This window comes from Toxotes jaculatrix, chromosome 20, assembly GCF_017976425.1.
Source record: "Toxotes jaculatrix isolate fToxJac2 chromosome 20, fToxJac2.pri, whole genome shotgun sequence".
NCBI classification, from domain to species: Eukaryota; Metazoa; Chordata; class Actinopteri; family Toxotidae; genus Toxotes; species Toxotes jaculatrix.
The window spans coordinates 6,472,925-6,491,347 of NC_054413.1; the positions used below are offsets into that span (position 1 = coordinate 6,472,925).

Sequence of the window (18,423 nt, forward strand, 5' to 3'; positions counted from 1 at the left end):
GTCACACTTGAAAAGAAGAAACTTGAAGAGACTTGGAACAAGTGACGTCTGAAAAGTTCCTTTCTCATTCACACTTGTCCTGATTATCTGTCCTTTCTGTGTGCATTGATTAACAGACTCCTTGCACCTATCTCTTCTCATTATTAAAGAAGTCTGACAGAGGCTTCTCCTCCTACTCAGCCTGTTCTTTATTCACGGTCACGAGCTGCTCATTGCTGTCCATCGAGGCCACCGGGCCAAGAGGGTGCATCCAATTCCGTCACTCGTTCTGATGAGCAGAGGGAGGGAAATAACAAAGATAAAAGACTCTAGGAAAGAGGACTGAGGCTTGGCCTAGTTGTTTACAGATTGTCTCTGTGTTGCCAGCACTGCAAACGCCATCAACTCTCCAGTATGAAACTGTCAAGAGCTTACTGAACAAACCCAAATGCTAAGTGGCTTAGTTTTTGGCTGAAGGTCTGTATTATTGTGTGGGCTGAATGAATGTGCCCTGAACCCAGAGTGTGCTATTACATTCAGCCTACAAGACAAGAGGAGTTTTTCCTCTATAGACCATTTTTTTTCTCAACTCTGTCTTTTCCTGGAAATGTATAAATGTGGAGGATCACCTGCGCAGATCGGCGAGCAGAACAATCAGTCCTCTACTCGCTGCAACTCCCACGTGTGAAATATGAACACAGGGAACAGCTACCCATAATGCTCCTGCCATCTGTTCATTTATTAGTCTGGAACACCCAGCCCTAGTCCAAGCGTTAAAGTTCATTAATATTCATACAACATTCATTTATGGAAACGTTGCCCATGGAGTTGGGCTATTAATGTCAGAGACAGGATAGGAGAAGTCACACTAATTGATGATTGATGGCTCTGCCATTAGCAGCAAGGCCCACAGCCAGTGTTAATGCAGTACTAAGCTGTACTTTTTTAGAGCGATGACATATTTAGAAATTGCGACATTGGGCTAATTCTGTACTGCAGTATAGTATATTTTCTGTACCTTCTGTCAGTATATGCTCTGTGGTCTCCATTTATATACAATAATGGCATTTGTTATGCTTTTTTTACTGCTATTTTATTCTGTGTTGAAGTGTAAGTGCCAGACAGTTTCCCTCCTCTCCCATCTTAACTTGATTCACATGATCAGTTTAAGTCTGCAGTTAATTTTCATTATTGATTAAAAATGTAGTTTAATATTTTAGGAAATTTCCCCATTTGTTTTCTTGCTGAAAGTTAATAATGAAGCTACAGCCAGCAGCCAGTCCAGCTTAGTTTGGCACAAAGACGTGGAAACAGCTAGACTGGCTCTGTCCAAAGGTAACAATACCACAAACTATCAATTTTATACTTAAGTTTTTGTATGGATATAACAAAGAGCTTATAATGTGTTAATTAGTGAGCTTTAGAGGTGGAATATGAAGAGCTAGAAAAATAGATTTTGTTACCATCAGACATACTCAGGCTAGCAAACAGCAGCGAGCAGCTTACGGGCCAGCTGTAGCTTCACATTTACCACACACAGTGTAATCAGTCATCTCATTTCACTGGTGGCAAGAAAGCAAATAGCAAAGCATACTTTCCAAATGTATTGTTTAGACCATAAAATGTCCAGAAATAGTGAAAAATGTCCATTGCCATTTCCCAAAGCCCAAGGTGACATATTCAGGATGCTTGTTTTGTCCAACCAGCAGCACAAACCCAAAGGCATTCAATCCACAATAATATATAGCGAAAAAAAAAGGCATCAAATACTCAAACTTGAGAACCTGGAATGAGAGAAGTTCTGTCATTTTTGCTTCATAAATGACTCGAATGATTAATTGACCATGAAAAAGGTTGTTGATCAATTTTCTGTTGAACTGATTTATCATTTCAGCCACAGATCAAATAATCAAACACTGATTTATCAGCAGAACAGTTAAATGCTTAAATGAGGAAGTTTTGTGTTTTTGGAATTCATTATTCATTTTGTGTGTGTAGTTTTTCAAAACCATGATGACACTGCTATGTGAAGGGCTATTTATTAATCTTCCTCTCCTATTTTAGGTTGTCTGTTTGAAGACGAGCTCTGCACACCGTATGAGTTCTGCGTCAATGGTAAGTCAGACTCAGAGGATCATGTACGCCCACCGCACCTCATTATATTGTACATCATCTCTGTGGTATCAACCATCATCGACACAACAGAGTTTTAAAGCCGTCCTGGCTACTTTTAATCATTCAGGGGTAGATGGTGACTAGAGAGCTTGTTGTTTCTGCTCAGTTTAGACATATGAGTCATGTTTAACCAAAGCGTTAAAACATCTGGGAGTCAGGCAGCAACAGTGAAACACAGCACATACAATAGTTGTCTCATTCTGTTCACCTAACCAGCTGCAAGGCTTTTGATCAATACCAAGAGGATGTTTTTCCTTTATATACCAAGGTTTCCCCAAGCCGCAAATGGTCACGACCTAATCTAAAACCCATCTCGTCATGGAAGATGGATGTGTCTGTGTCAGTGGTTGCCACGGCAACATGTCACCTGATGAATGGAGGGAAAATGTCGGGGCTTTTCACAGTGTGGCATTCAGGTGAATCACACAGCGCGCTTTAATTTTGAAGAGGACTGATAACATGTCGATATTGAGGATGAGCTTCACGACAGAGCCGTCGTTAAAGGTTAATGTATTCTCCCATAGTGGAAGGCTTTGACACAGGAGCAACATTTCAGGATACAGTATCACTCTTACATATGTACAAGGGATCCACATCTGCTCCAGTGAATGTTTGTTTTTTGCCTCACAGGGATAATGATTAAATGCCTTCGCTTTGAGGCTGTCTGTTTTGTTTGACTGAGTTTGCTCACGTCATTTATTTTCTGCAGATTCATCTTCAAATCAATTTCACAAACAGGGTGAAGCCAACAAAGGGAACAATGGCTTGTTGGCAGACAATAGAATTCCATGCAAAACATGACGTGACCTAGAGGAGAAGGTGCAGACTAACAGCACAAGCATTGAAAACACAAGACAGGTACCACTTTGAATGTTAATAAGAGGAGGAGCATGACCTGAGGTAACACTAGCTTTTGTGTCTCTGTTGTCTAGTCCTTTGTTGTGTGGATGATTTGTATAAAGTAGGTATTAATTCTTATGTTGACTTGTTTAATATGTTTGTGTTGTTAATTAATCAGGGCCACAACTAATGATTGTTTTCATTATTGATTAATCTGGCAATTATTTTCTTAATTAACTGATCAACTGAATAACTGATCAATCAACTAACTGAACACCCTCTGATATTTGTATTCCTCTGATTGCCATAATAGAAGCGTCATATCTAATAGTGAGGGGTAGTCAGTATAGTCTTTGGATTTGCATTTTAGAGAAGCAGATTTGGAGCAAATCTCCTCCCTTACCTTCACATTAACCCAGTTTTGGAGAAAACAGGGAAGGAAAAGGCAGCGCAGAAGACAAATGTAAAAAAAACTGACTTTAATTACAGAGATTGCAGTGGTACAGAGGGGAACCGTGTGTAGCCTAATAGAAAGAAAGTGCTGACACCTCGACAGAAAAATACCCAGAGGCAGACAAGAGGGTCATAGTGGAGGGTTCATATTACGTTGCATTAAACTGTCGTGTAGGGATGTGATTTTTTTTCTGAGATTTGACACATCTGTTCTCCCGTATCTTTTCATCTTTTCATTGTCGCTTTTATTTTTTTTTTAGTAAGCTTTGGCCCAAGGAACAGCACTCATATCACCCCCCTTCAAACTGAAATGTAATTACAGGCACTATGCTCACTAAAAGCAATATACACAGGCAAAGAAGCCTAATGTTGGATTAATGTTGTACCTAATATGCAAGTAATGAGACATTATTTAGTTGCCTCATAGCCCTCTACGCATAACCAGTCTCCACTCTGTCACTCTCCATTGGACTCCTGATGAGCAGCAGCCACCACACAGACAGGGGATGAGTGGGAGTAACTAGGTCTGCCACTTCAACTCTTCCCGTGGTCCCTGAAGGTGTAACCTGGTTTATTCTGGGCTGGGCCAACTGTGCTCCTCGTCACCCGTGCTGTTGCCATGCAAAGTGGCTGAGGGGAGGGAAGGGTTGTGAGAAGGAGCTGCTCTCTGTGTGGTGTCAATCAACAGCATTTTATATACAGTTGCAGTGGACATAAAAAGTGTTAAACTCCCTCACACCTACATTAATCATCACTGCTGCAGCCTAAAGACTAAAGCTAAGAGGCTAAAGCTGCATGTTTCAGGAAATCCTCACCAGGTAACGATGCAGCTAATGTAGAAGACAAGGAAATGAAACAGTTTTGTTAGAGTATTGCAGGGAAGAGCGAGTTAGCCCTTAACAAAATGTAGATTAAACGTTATTTCTTGTTATATAATGTTTGGACATTATATAACAGCTACTACAATAGCACATACTTGGAGCTTAAATGATAAGCTCCTCTTTTACCAGAGAAAGGGATTTGAGGATGAGGAATAACCACTGAGTTTGGCAAATGAAACATTATCCAACACAAATTTGGCTGGAGATGTTTGATCATTTGATCATCTGCTGTCATGCCTTGTTTTGGAACCAACCTCTTCATATCTTTATTTCCATCTTCAGGGAGATACTTTCCCAGAGGTTGCTCTAAAAGGATATGTGATTAACTTGAGACTAGAAATGCATTTTAATTTGATGCAACTCTCTGGAGTCTGTGGCTTATTGGTATGATAAGCTAAGCTAAAGTACAGCGGATAAGTGCTACATGTTTCCCTGAGGGCAACGGTTGGCTCCTATTAAACACTTAACCAATGGTGTTTTATCGATTGGTGGTTATCTTGCCTCCACTTGGGCCAATATTGTCTGAAACGTCTGCACTGTATTTTGGATTTAAACGATTTAGGTGATGCATCTATTGATCGCAGCTTGCAACGAGTGCAAGTGCAGCATAAACACTCTAAGTAACCTCTATAAAATCTATAATCCTAAACAATCTGCATGGGCCAGAGAAAGAGCACCAAGGCTGTAGGTGCAAATCTAAGAATAATCAAACATGAAGTGGTAAGTTATGAAACAGTTTAGCATTAAGGTTAAAGTACTGTACAAAAGGTTAAACAAAAGACACAAGCTCTTTGGGTGCAAATATGTTGAGATAAATGGAGAAGTAAACAATTATATTAATAAAAATAAGAATGTAATAATAGAGCTCATTTATATTCTACAGCCAAATTCAATTGGCAGTATGTTTGATGTAGTTCTGAGGGTCTAGTTTATCTTTATTAATTTCTGTATTTACATGTAGATTGCAGTGCATGCATGAATATAATTATCATTTCAAAGCCACAATTGTCAGATAAAACATCCCTGAATAATCCGTAAACACTTCATTAAACATATCCTGATCACTTTAGCTTTTGTTTCTGTTCTTTTCTTTATTAGCAGACTACATCTGGCCGGTCTCGGTGCATTGATTTTGGCCTATTCATTTTCATTTTGAATTGAGTTGCACAGCAAATACACCTGTTCCAATACATCTTAATTTGTCTCCTGGGTCCTTCCTCCCCTCCTACTGATGTACAGTCTTTTAGAAATGGTTTGCTGACTGTCAGCTTTAGTGTTTGCTGCTGTTATCCCAGAGCATTAGCTTTCACAGTTTAAATAGCTTTAGCAACAGCCTGGTGTCGCTCTGTGTGTCACAGTGGGGGGGAGCAGCGTCTAGGTTTACAGCTCTTTACCTTTTTTGGCTGAAAATCTCCCTCTTTATCTCTGTCAACATTCTTCGTATCCATACATTGCTGCTCCTTAGTGAGAATGTCACTGACTTGTAGGGTTGTACAGCTAAGAATCGGCTGATTGATTGATTGATTCTGTTGCCTGTTTTATGCATTATGGATTACATTGATCAAGGTTCATTTGCATTGCAGTTGCCTTTTGTTCATCACAGTGACAACATTAGTCTTGTCTTGCAGGGAGGCACAAATTGATCTACTGTCAGCTTAATTTGACATTTCCTTAAACCTGACAGATGATCATTAGAAAATCACTGCTCTGCTTCATAGACTTTGCTTAGTTCCCAAATAGCCTTGAAGGTGTTAGACCTACATATATATCTTGCACTAATGTAGTCTATTACCTCCTGACACATTTTAGAAAAAAAACTCTCAGATATTTGACTGCACTACATTTCTTTTATGTTATTTTCAGATGTGGACAACCCTCCATGCACCCATCAAATGCTGCGCTCCTCCAAGCCTGAAATTAAAATGTTGTTTTTAGCTGTCAAAAATAGGGGGAAAAAAAACTGTGTTTCAGGCAAACTGTCAACTGCAATGAACCATCGTTGCTTGTTTTGATTATCTCAGTATTGTGAATGCACAGTATAAAGTGACAGAACAGTGCTTTGTGATTCATCATGCATTTGGCTATGAATGGTTCAGCATCACCTCCACTAATCAGTCAACTGTTATGTTTGCCAAACAAGGATTTTCTTTGCTGTAAAATTCTCCCTGACTTCTATTTCGAATGCTCCAAATCCCTGTGTGTTTGTGTGTCTGTGCGTCTGGTTGCTGTCGGGAATGTCCCTGACCACGGAGAAGGAAGTAACATGTTTAATAGTGGCAGTTGCCATGGAAACCAATGAGGGAAGCAGCACATCAAACATTTAACAGTTTCCCGCCACTTGTTATGTCATCAGCCACCCTTCATTTCTTACATAATATGTGTTGTTAGCATCTAACTGGGAAAAATAATGATAATGAAAGCTGAAATAATTGTCAAACCTTATTTTGTCATCATATTAACCACGCCACCTGTTATAATATCTTTAGAAAAGATGAATTGCTGGCGAAGAGTAACTAGGCAGTTGACGTCTTACGATTCAGACACGTCTGTGATGATCTGTGCGTCTGTAGGTGGGAGGTTTTCCTCTGTGCTGCTTGAGATCTCAAAATAACTCCCGAGTGTTGTACTGTGTTGTCTATGCTAATTCACCACCTCCCATGGGCTTTTTTCCTGTACAGAGCTGTCATTTAACGGGTCACAGGCAAACGGGGAGGGAGTCAGGAAAACACCCACACTTCTCGTTTAGAATAAGAATTCAATTTTGAGCCCCGTCTGACATCACATCATTATCTTTGGAATTATCAGTCACTGAATTTTACACCCAACGTGGCACTGAAATTATTATTATTTTTATTATTATTTTTTTTTTACTCAAAGAAGAACAAATGATTCTCAGTGGTGTTTGAATGGATGAAATTAAAAAAGTGAATATTTCTCCTTTCCACTCTTGATTCAAAGGTGAATTTTGACACGTTCCTCTCTGTCTTAAAATGTTACATCATAGAGAAGATCGCAGGATATTTGTGATCATAAATCCTTGGATTTACACTCATCTATTTTTATATCCCCTGTCTAAAAATGGCATTGGTGGAGAAAACTGTACATTGCAGCCAGTAATGAACATCAGTGTTTGTCTGCTCTGCATTGTCCGACGTGTCAGCGAGCAGCAATCGTGCCATTGATGTTCGCTGTCATTTTCCGACATCTTGGGGCTAATTAATGGGATGCTGTGGTGCATGACAAAGTATTGAATCACATCATTACATCCCATCTAATCACAGTGGCTTTCTCAAACATACTCTCACACAGTAGTATGCATGAATGCACACATATGCACACAAAGAGAAAATAGCTCTGATCAGATCTGCAGGATTCATCTCCAGAGATCATCTGTGGGGTGGGCTTTCATTTTGTGAATTTAGCCAACAAGATGCATGGATTTATCTCTCCAGCTGAGAGAAGGTGACAACGCAGGTCATTTATATTCCAGGCGTTACATCTACACACTGCTTTCTGACCCCCTGAGCTTCACCATCCTTCAGAGGTCTAGACCAGCCATTGAATTATGGGGCTGATAGGGACTCTGTGGCGTGGGTTGCCTAGCAACCTGTATTGAGTGAGGCGGGAGGCCTGCTGATAGGGAGATTACCAGGGTCCCTGATAAAGTCCGTCCTGCCATGAACGGCTGCTTATCGTGGTGCTGTCAGAGGAAAAATGTCAGCTATTAGCTCTCCCAAAACAGGAAGTTAGAGATAGAGAGACCCCGCAGGTGCCACACACAATTACAACATTTCACCTGGACAGGTAGACCTAATTTTTCATCACCAGAACCACAAAAATGTGCTGGAAAATTTGTTTTGTATGTTTTTCACTATGAGCTATCAAAAAACACATCCCACGTGAACCTGTTTTTGCCATTTTCCTCTTTTCTTTTTCTGTAGATGGAGTGTTTGGAAGGTGCCAGGAGTTGGCCAATGCAGACCTGTACACATACGATATTTCTTCCTCTGCTCTGCAACGCCTCAGGATCCTCCTACAGAAACTGGCTCACAGAGGTACGCACTGCCTGTTTGCCTGTCCGTCTTTGTCCGAGTGCCTTTCTTTTTCTGTTTCGGCAGCCTTTATCAGTCATGTACAGGGCTTACAGCAAATGCTTGTCAACTGCCATTGTGAGAAGCAAGCCAAATAAACCAAGCTGTCTCCTTGGCTAGCATAGCACAACACCACTGAGCTAGAACAGGTCATTTGACTCATATTGGGCCATTGTTTTGCCATCATCGCTTAACTCCAGCAGCCAATCTAATTGGCTTGTATGCTGGTAGGACATTTAGAGCTAATTTTGTGGATGAATAACTGTGAGGTGTGCAGTATAATCACATCAGACAGTCTCTCCCACTCAATCAATGGCAGCAGTTAATGTGCTTGGTATAATGGGTTACACCTTTAGGGGGACAGCTTATCTACAAAAAACATGCCTTTATATGTTGTTATGTTTTAAGAGAAGTAACTTTATAGGTCGTTATTAATGAAGATAAACTAGTAATTTAAGATTTAGTGGCTCAAGTTTCCCTACTTGGAGCCATGTTGAGTTTCCTTTTGCAAACACAGATTTCAAGTCTCATCAGTTATATCATGTCTTGTGCTGGCTGTGGTGAGTAGAGCCTTCTCGTGCTGATGGTTGCTACAGTGTGAACAACAGATAGAAGTGACTGGAGCCTCCAGGCAGTCTGCCGTTCTGGACTCATTTGCTGTAACTGCTAAACAAATGGCTCTGGCTTGTCTGTGTTCTCAACAGGAAACTTTTGGAAAGGTATTTCCTGTCCATAAAAAGTCAAATATTAAGTTTAAAAAAAAAAAAAAAGCTTGAATTTCATGTGGGAAACATGTTTGCAGCTCAGCATATAAATAGAGCTTCCAATACAAGATAAATGGATGCATATTTACTTATATGAATAAATAAATAAATAAAGCGGTTCTTTCAAGGGAATTCTTCTCAGTCCACAATGTCTTCTAAACTCAACTAACTAAATACTAACTAAAAGAACAGTCTTTGATTTCCTTATAATTAGTGCCAATTACATAGTTCTTTACAGGAATTGTCTTAGGAAGTCATTAGGAAATTTGTGGAGAATTGCCGACCGGTAGAAATTAGAGTTACCAAGTAAATATATAAAGTCTCCTTGTGAAAAGTCTGTATTTTCCTACCTATTTTCTTCACACATTTAGCAGCCTGTAATTGCAGTTGTGACCCACCAGGGGGCAGTAGACACCTTTAACACTGACCGTGACCACAAACATCAGTTCTCCAAACATAATTGGCTTTGCAGGCCACTCTGAGCTTAATATCTTTTAACAGGCGTGAACCAGTGTTGAAAATCATTAAGGGTAAGCAGTCGGCCAGAGGAAATCAAAAAAATAAAAAAAAAAGAAGGAAAAAAAAAGGCAGTGATGAATATTAAGCCAGGCGAGACCACACATTTATTCTAATTACTGCTTAGAAATAAACAAATGAGAGTGAGGAGGATGAGAGGAGATCCGGTGTGTAATTTTTTCCTGCTCCGTTTTAAGAGGTGTTAAATCCTTTAGATGCCTCTCATCATGAGACTTGTTCTCTGACCTTGTGTTTTTAGACACCCGTTTACAGATGCCGCAGACATGACATCATCACTTTGAATCATTTTCCCCTTTTCTGTCGTGTAGAATCACATCCACAGACAGAGCATTATCTTCGGATGATTCCACAATGCGCCGTTAATGCTCGGTGGCACGTTATTCTTATCAGCTCAACAGCTATTGAAGTGTCATCTTTGAGACGTGGGGGGACCCTCTTCTTTTTTGAGGCCAGACAGGGTTATTGAGACCATTGTACTGTAACCTAAATTGAAGCGATGAAGGGGAGGAAAAAACGGGGAGGAACATCAATGGAATCGATTTACAATCCTCTTTATCTTGCATCAGAGACGCAGGTAGAAATCACACAATCTCTGCTCACTGCACAACACCAATGTCATTCAGATCAATAGAAATTGACCCTTGTACAAAAGGGCTTGGGTTGTCTGGACGTGTCCCCATTGGCAGAGCACATTGTCTGGTATTAAATTTTCACAACAATACCTTTTGAATGCAAGGCACTGTCATCCAACTGCAAATGACTTTTGTATTACACAGCACCTAAAGCCAAGCAACTTTAGTATTCACTGTGTGCAGCCACAGTGTGTCTACACATTTCATAGCCAGGCTGCTGTCATATTGCTTTGGAATCATTACGGCTCTGCTAAATGTGCGTGTCTGTTTGTGCAGACAGTAACTGTATGGAGATACACACAGGCATAAGTGCAGTGAATTAATTTAATGTACAATATATTAAAATGATGGAGCATTTAATTGACTGGTCTCCGAAACCCTCCCCTGAACAGTGATTGTCCAATCATAGCTTAGCAACTGTAACTAGGGACATCAAGTCTGTCAATCTTTGGATTCTCCACATGTAGAAGCTGTGTGCATGGGGTTTGTAGTAAGAGCAATACGCTGCATTTAAAGAGTCTAGAGGGTGAGGTCTGTTTTTCAGCATTTGCAAAAACCAAGAACGCATCTGCAGAACTGTAAGGAATTAATTTAAGTGTGTCCATTGTTATTTCCAAGGGCAAAGAGCATGTCATTAACTTAGCTAACTAAAATATTTTGTGGGGTTACCTGTTCAGGACTGGGACATCCATCCCTGCTACTATGTCAGAGTTTAAAGTAACAGGTGACTCTGTTCGGCTCTTCATTTCACTTTCAACATTCAGGCAGCCTCATCCAAACTTGTGTTAGATAGCGCTACGTTTGCCCAACTCATCAATTATTCCTCATCCTAAAATCCTTTTCTCTTGTAAAAGTGAAACATTCTGTTTGAACATAAGAACAACAATATCAGCATGAATCATGAATCCAACCACTATGTTGCCTGTCTCAAATGTTTATATATATATATGTGTGTGTGTGTGTGTGTGTGTGTGTGTGTGTGTGTGTGTGTGTGTGTGTGTGTGTTTGTGTGTATGTATAATATATAGAACAACTAACCAGGACTACAAGAAGGATGTTTTTTTAACTGCTTTATGTCATACACTGTATATATGCTCTGACGCTCATAACATCAGAAGGAATCATGTCAGAGAGGTGTTGTTGACACACCACGTTAAACTACAGTAACCTGCAGTCGATTGACCTCCTGACCCTGTGCAGAGCAGCAGATCCTCTCGTAGTACAGACAAGTCAAGTAAGATGATGCATTGTGACATTTGTATTAGCTCCATTGACAGGAATCGTCAGTCTGAGAGAATCAGTGACCATAAACTGACATCATGTCACTCCAGTGCTACTGAAACTACATGTTACTCATGGTCGTATTTCACTTCCTGAACAAACATGTTTTCTTTGACAGACGGGCAATAAAAACTATTGTTGTTCTCCCTCATATTCTGCTCTGTCTGTTCCTTGACAACCTTTCTAGATGGAACTGGAGATATACTGACAGACTAACATGTCGTGTGAAAACTTGAGTTGTTATCAGGAAAACAAGAGAGATTTTTTTTCTGAATCGTTCGGTGTAAGTCCAGGTCGGTGAAGGGGGCATTTCAAAGAACCCTGCAGTTTAATCATCACACACTGTGGTCTCAGTGAAGAACTAGAACAAGAACATACAAGCTGGCGGGATGAGAGGATTCTTCTCACCATAAAGCTACTCAAGGCTAAATTTGGATTTATGTTCCTTTACATTGTAGCTCAAATTATTGATCTAAAACTATTTACAGAAAATGAAATGTCACTTAAAAATGTATTTATATTTTTGGGTCTGCCATGCCATTGCGCCGTTGATTTAATTTATGTCATATTTGGATTGACACGTTTCGTTTTGACTAATTAGGCAGAACTTGCTGATAAATTATTCACGCTCTCTTCCATTAATGCCTTTAAAATCAGTTGGTGGACAGAAGTAAAGGAAAGGGGAAAATCTGCATTTCAAAAACACCAGATGAAACAACAAGACATGTAGACAGGATCCCATCTAATAGGCTTTGAATATTTAGGAGCCCCCCTCTCTCCCTCTCTCTCTGTAACACAGAAAACAGACAGGAGGCCAACAGAAATATCTTGCTTGTTTGAAAGCTGTTGTGTTAATGGCAAGGCGTTAATTAACTGAGGCATTTCCCCGAGACGGCATGCTATCCTTAACAGGCAAAAACCGGCAGCACTTGGTGATGCAACCTGCTCTTTCTCCGGACTTACAGATGAATTTGCGTGACATTTAGCTCCTCAGTGCCAGGATAATCAGCTGAGAGGTTGATTGAGAGGAATCCAACCGTAAAGGCCCTGCCACTTTTCTTCCTGACTCTTTTTCCACCAAGTGGCTCATTTTGATTCTGTAATTTGCACTGGCATACCTTTTCCCTCAAGTATTCACATCACAGACACACAAAACATAGTATGTATGGAAATGGGTGCATCCCCCAGGAGACAGAGGGGATAGAGGTGTCACAGTCAATGAAGCTGCCCTCATCCTGTTGTTGCACCATCACGTGTTTACTCTGAACCCATTTAACCAGCTGCAGTTAACCACAGGTACCATATGGATCCCGCAGGGCTGAGGCCAGACCTGCTTTCCCCATCACGATTGATGATAGCATAAATGATCATCACTGTGCTAATATATAGCAAATATACACCGCATCGGGTAAGCCACGGGTAGTTAACTGTCATTGTTGTACGGATGGATGGCTGAGCTGCGTTCCAGAACGGTGGCAACATACGCTGCTTTGTGCGCCATTCAGCACTGCCAAGAATGACTGGAGGCATCTGTAGCTGCTCTGCATTGCTCAGATCCTCATCTGGTGCTTATGAATATCTATGAGAATACCCAGTGTCTATGGGTGAGAAACCAGGCTAATGAAGACATTCTGCGGTGCTGATACTCTCATTTTTTTTCAAATATTCCTACCCAGGCTGTTAGTTTATTGCTATTAAATGTGTCCACATCATTAAGGGCAGCATTGTTTCTTGAGATGAGTTTGATAAAAGGTTAGGTATGTGGCTGCTAGGAATCTAAGCCTGCACCACAACATAATTACTTCCATTCTGCAGAAGCTTTAAAAATGCTTCACCAGAACAGAAGTGTCATCAGTGAACATCTTGGCTCCTTAAAAAAAAAAGTATAATATCTCTGGTATTTCTGTGCTCTTTGCCGATGGAATGCTGTGCCTCTTGGCTCACTGGGAATGGGGCCATGTTTTGGGTATCTTTTTTGCTTGGGTAGCTCCATCTGGTCCTGGCACCACCACGCTTTGCCCCTGCCCAGGAGTTCTGCATCCCAACTATGTGTTGGCAATTAGCAGAGATGTTGGCAAGGCGTCAGGCTGCAGTGTGACATTCTCCCCGGGCTTGTTGACTGGCTGTGCTGTGTGTGTGTGTGTGTACATGTCTGTGTATACATGTGTCTGTACATGTATGCATGGGTGTGCATGTGTAGTCAAAGCTTCCTTTTTGTGTGTCGCAATTGAAGACCTCCTCTACTCTACTATTCTGATTCATCCTTGCTGTTTTGTTTTGTACTACTCGTTTACCCTGTAAGGCTGAGAGAACTACAGTATAAACAATTTCCCCCAAAGTAGAGAAAACAGATACAGTCTCCACTTACAGGAAAACTGTGCCAAGGAAACATTTCTGCCACTATTTCCAATTTAGTAGATGAGAAATTGTTTGAAATTTCTTCTTTTCCCACTTCACTTTTATTGATATTTTCAAGCTAAATCAGTATGTTGACATGGAAAACCTGATACTTGTACAGGAACAGGGTCTTTCAGTGATGTATGTTACATTATATAGGCGCATATAACTTCTTCATCTTTTTATTAATGTTGTGCCATAAGTTTTTCCAGCATTTTGTCCAGATATCATATAACAAAATGCCAGCCAAGTTCTGTTCCATATATTTTCCCCAGCACTTTAGCAATCTCTTGCCAAAATGAAAAGAATTAAGGGACAAGCCCAAAATGGTCAGCTATTTTTTTAACCACACTGCCTCCAGCAGAACTCCTTTATATAAATTTCAATTTTAGAGTCACAAAATATTTTATTATTTTTTTGCCAGGACCTTGAGATTGTAGTCTTTTTCTGGCTATCTCATATATTATTCAAATTATCCCACTTATCTCCAGGCTCTATTCCCTCTTCCATTTATGTTTGGCAAGGACAGTCCAGGAGTTCTTGGAGTGTTGTAGTCTATTGTATGTCTTTAATATTAAGTGCATCAGTGAATATGTTGACCATATAAGGTTTAACATCCTCTGCTTGTTTCATGTTTTCTCTGAGGTAGATTCTCACCTGGACATATCCGAAGAAATCTTTATTGAAAGGTTATCTAGAGCTTAAATCTGGCCTCTTTCAGGTTTGACATGGCAGGACGACATCACTCAGCAGGTAATCTCTAGAGAGCTCTCCAAACTGAGGAATGTTCCCCTCCGCCATCAAGCCACACCTCCGAGCCCCCAGGACCGCCTGACCGCCTACAGCAGATCCAGAGACAGGAAACTGAGGCCTGCAGAGCTGAGCAGAAACCTTCAGCAGTACCTGACAGGCCTGGGCTTCCTGCCACAGGCTCAGGTAGATGGACAACCGGGAGTCCAACCAGAGGGAACCAAAGTTCAGGTAAGTGTTCTACACATTGCAGACTTGTAGCAGTTACTGACATGGGAGTATTGGAGTCAGTCGGACAGGTGTGACAAGTACACAAAAATCATTCAGGTTATTAACAGAAGAAACAAAAGAAAGACTTCAAGGGGCGCGTTAAAGATTTTTCACATGGAGTTCATTTTACTCTTCACGAGGAGCACTACTCCACAGCTGTATAATATCTTCTGTGGCTCTGCAAGGAGATTTCTAAAATTTTAAAAAATAATCTCATTGATATCCTCAAGGTCGTCTTATTTTGAGTCAAATTTTGACTGATTCTTACTTATTTTTAAATATCTATGTCTGGCAGGAATTAGGCAGAAATAGTGTAAACTCTAAAGAAACCTTGGCTACAGTATTTAAATACAGTAATATAACCACTTGGCTAGAGATATACAGTAGCATTTAGGTCTAGGGTTAAGTCAAAAAATATTGGTCCATACTTCATAAGCAAGCAATAAAAAAAAGAAAAAATGCCGTGGCTAAATTATGGAAGGGCCTCTTCCTATTCCTTTTGAAAAACAGTCAGTATCTGTCTTTGCTGGGGTCGCCCTTTCGTCCCTGCTTTCCTTTTGTTTCTGGCTTTCTGTCTTTTCCCCCCTCTCCCACTGAGCAGGGTCCCTTTTACACAAAGATCTTCCATCACCTCTTTACATTATTCAATCCTCATATTTAGGGTGGAACCCCAGCTTTGTGTGAAATGTGCTCTGCATCCTTCATAGCCGAGCCGCGTCCTGCTGCTGTGTCAGTGCAGCCATAATGCAAAGTTGAAGAGTTCAGGACCTTCCTTATTGATGAGATGAGGCCCTTTGTTGTGTAGTGTGATGGAAAAAGGCAAAGATGGTTAGCATGAATGGCAGAGCACCCCCGTCTCGCTGTGCTAATGCCATTATGGCCTCTCAGTATGCCGGGCTTGGAAAGACTGACATTTTCTCTATATACATTTGAAGGACAGAAAATGGCACCAAGGGAGATAGCTAGTATTAGTGCAGCAGCGACATGGATAATAATGCTGCTCAGTGGATCGGATATACTGTATGCTCAATTGAAGCGTGGGCCTTTATGATTCAGACAAGAAGATTTCTCCTCCTCAGAAAGACGAAAGGACAAAATCATACATTTTGGTGCCAACTACGGTGCCAAATGGTTAAAAGGCTTCTAAGTACCGGTGTACCAGTGCATTGTAATGTAATAGTGTGTCAAATAGAAACTCATACGGCTAACTTTGAAATCAGATGACTCATAATTTTTTTCCTTTTTAGATAAGGGATTGCTTACTTCTCTGACAGAATGGATATGCTTTTAAAGTTTGTTGTGTGTTGTGGAAATGCATGAAATTACTCTTTGAGTGACACTATCTCATCTATGATTTCCATAATGCAATTTCCAAGGGCAGTTGTCTTTGATCTAGAATCCCTATTCATATCCTGTCCTGTCTAGTCGAGCCCAGGTTGCCTCTCTTTTTATAAAGGCCTGTCACAACAATGCTGACCCAGTACAACCCGTTTAATGTTCTCATGGGAGGAAAAAAAACCTATTGCAGAGCTGAAGCAAGGTTGAATATTTATCATGTGAATGTTGTCACTTCAGCTTTTCAGAAATGGAAAAAACAAGACTAAGCGTCTGCAGCCATACTAGCGGCCCTGTGAAGCAGTACTTTGGCACACCGATGCTTTGAGCTAAATGCTAATGTCATCAGGCTAACATGTTCACAGCGACAATGCTAACATACTAATCTTAGAATGTGCTGCATAATGTTTACTTCATTTGCTAATTAGCATTCAACATGAAATACATCTTAGGCTGGTAGAAATGCCATTGTTTTTGCAAGTACTTTGGCTTACGGAGGTAGTTACACATAAAAAACAGTTATTACAGTGCATTGTAAGGGGAACATGAATGTCCCCTAGGACAGGACAAGTATAAATTGTCTAGCACTAGGGCTGCAGCTAATTATCATTTACATTATCAATTAATCTGCAGATTATTTTCTCAAATAATTGATTGTCCATAAAATGGCAGAAAAATAACTTGAACAATTGATCATCACACAGTTGCCCATTATTTTTCTGTCGGTAGACTCATTGATTAATCAACTTGTCACTGCAGCTCTGCTGAGCATCATGGTGCCCAATAGGATTGCGAATATCCGCCCAATAGGTGCTTAGATGTTTCACATGATAAGTAGACAAGAACTGACCTCCTGGTGGCACTAGAGGAATAATAAGGGGAAATCATTTGTTCACAGATTTTATTTACTCAGTTTCTTTTTTTCTACACATGTGCAGACTCTATCATCTTATAATCTAATTTAATTCATTATTTAATTTGAGGCCATACCATTTCCATCTGTAGCATGGCTGCCAGCATAGCTAAAAAATATAATGTTTGGCATATTTACAATGCTCTAAATGTGCTAATTGGGTATTTTTTTTATTAAAGAATGAAGACATCAAGTCTGATGGTCATTCAGAGCCCAGCCGGCCAAAACCCCAGCAGGGCTGGAAGGAAACCACTGTCTACAGCCTTCAGAAAGGAGCTGGCCAACCTCCTGTTACCAAAGTCTTTACCCAGAGTGGAGAGGGCAGACACCCCAAGCTCAGTACAACCTATACCCACCGAGATCCAGGAAGGAGCAAGCTGCTCTCCAGCCATCTGGAACGGCTTCTTGCTGGGGCACCAGTCAGTCAGCAGAGCACCCCAGGTGGAGAGACTTCCTGGCCCAAAGGAAAGCTCCACTACCTTAGCTACATCCGGCCAGCACCGAGTGAACATTCAAAGCTGCAGTCTCAGGTGGCTTTCGGCTCCAAAACCCAGGGGCCTAATCTAGACAGACTGCTGTTCAAGACCGGTTCAAACCGACTGACTGCCAAAGAGCCTCTTAGTGTCATGGATGGTAGGATCAGCTTTTTTATAGCTTGTTGTAGATATTTCACCCTATGGCTTTTATATTTGCATACAATACTTATGTGTTCTACATTTGTTTGCCAACTTGTTTTTCTTTCAATACATTTAAATGCACTTTTTCATTGTTTTTCGTTCATTGTCATTCTTCTCACTTTCCGATCCAGAGAGATTTATCCAGAATGTGGTGAACCAGCTGGGAAGGCACAGCATCAACATGGAGGCTTTAATGGGCAAAGACCTGGACCAGCTGGCTGAGGTCATTGCAGGAACTCTGCAGGAGGTGGATGAGGAGCAGCCCGCAGTTGGGGTCCAGCCAGGACAAGGAGCTGCTGACTCCAGGGGGGACATAGAGGGTAACAGGGAGCCACTGGCTGCCATACAACTGAATCAAGACCAGGACCTGAAATCAGACAAAGGGCAGGATCCAAACCAGAAAGACACCCTGAGAATGAAACAGCAAGGTGGGTGTGTAAAAGAGAAT

General features: G+C 40.8%; 1 protein-coding gene across 1 annotated transcript in view; it reads left to right on the forward strand.

The window, feature by feature from the left end:
- Positions 1 to 18,423, forward strand: part of ptprn2 (protein tyrosine phosphatase receptor type N2) — a 110,734-nt gene that overhangs the window by 11,935 nt on the left and 80,376 nt on the right. The window contains exons 2-6 of the mRNA XM_041065954.1: positions 2,044 to 2,094; positions 8,270 to 8,383; positions 14,752 to 15,011; positions 17,478 to 17,931; positions 18,107 to 18,403. Coding sequence (XP_040921888.1) covers positions 2,044 to 2,094; positions 8,270 to 8,383; positions 14,752 to 15,011; positions 17,478 to 17,931; positions 18,107 to 18,403 — 1,176 coding nt within the window. The remainder of the gene's footprint in view (positions 1 to 2,043; positions 2,095 to 8,269; positions 8,384 to 14,751; positions 15,012 to 17,477; positions 17,932 to 18,106; positions 18,404 to 18,423) is intronic.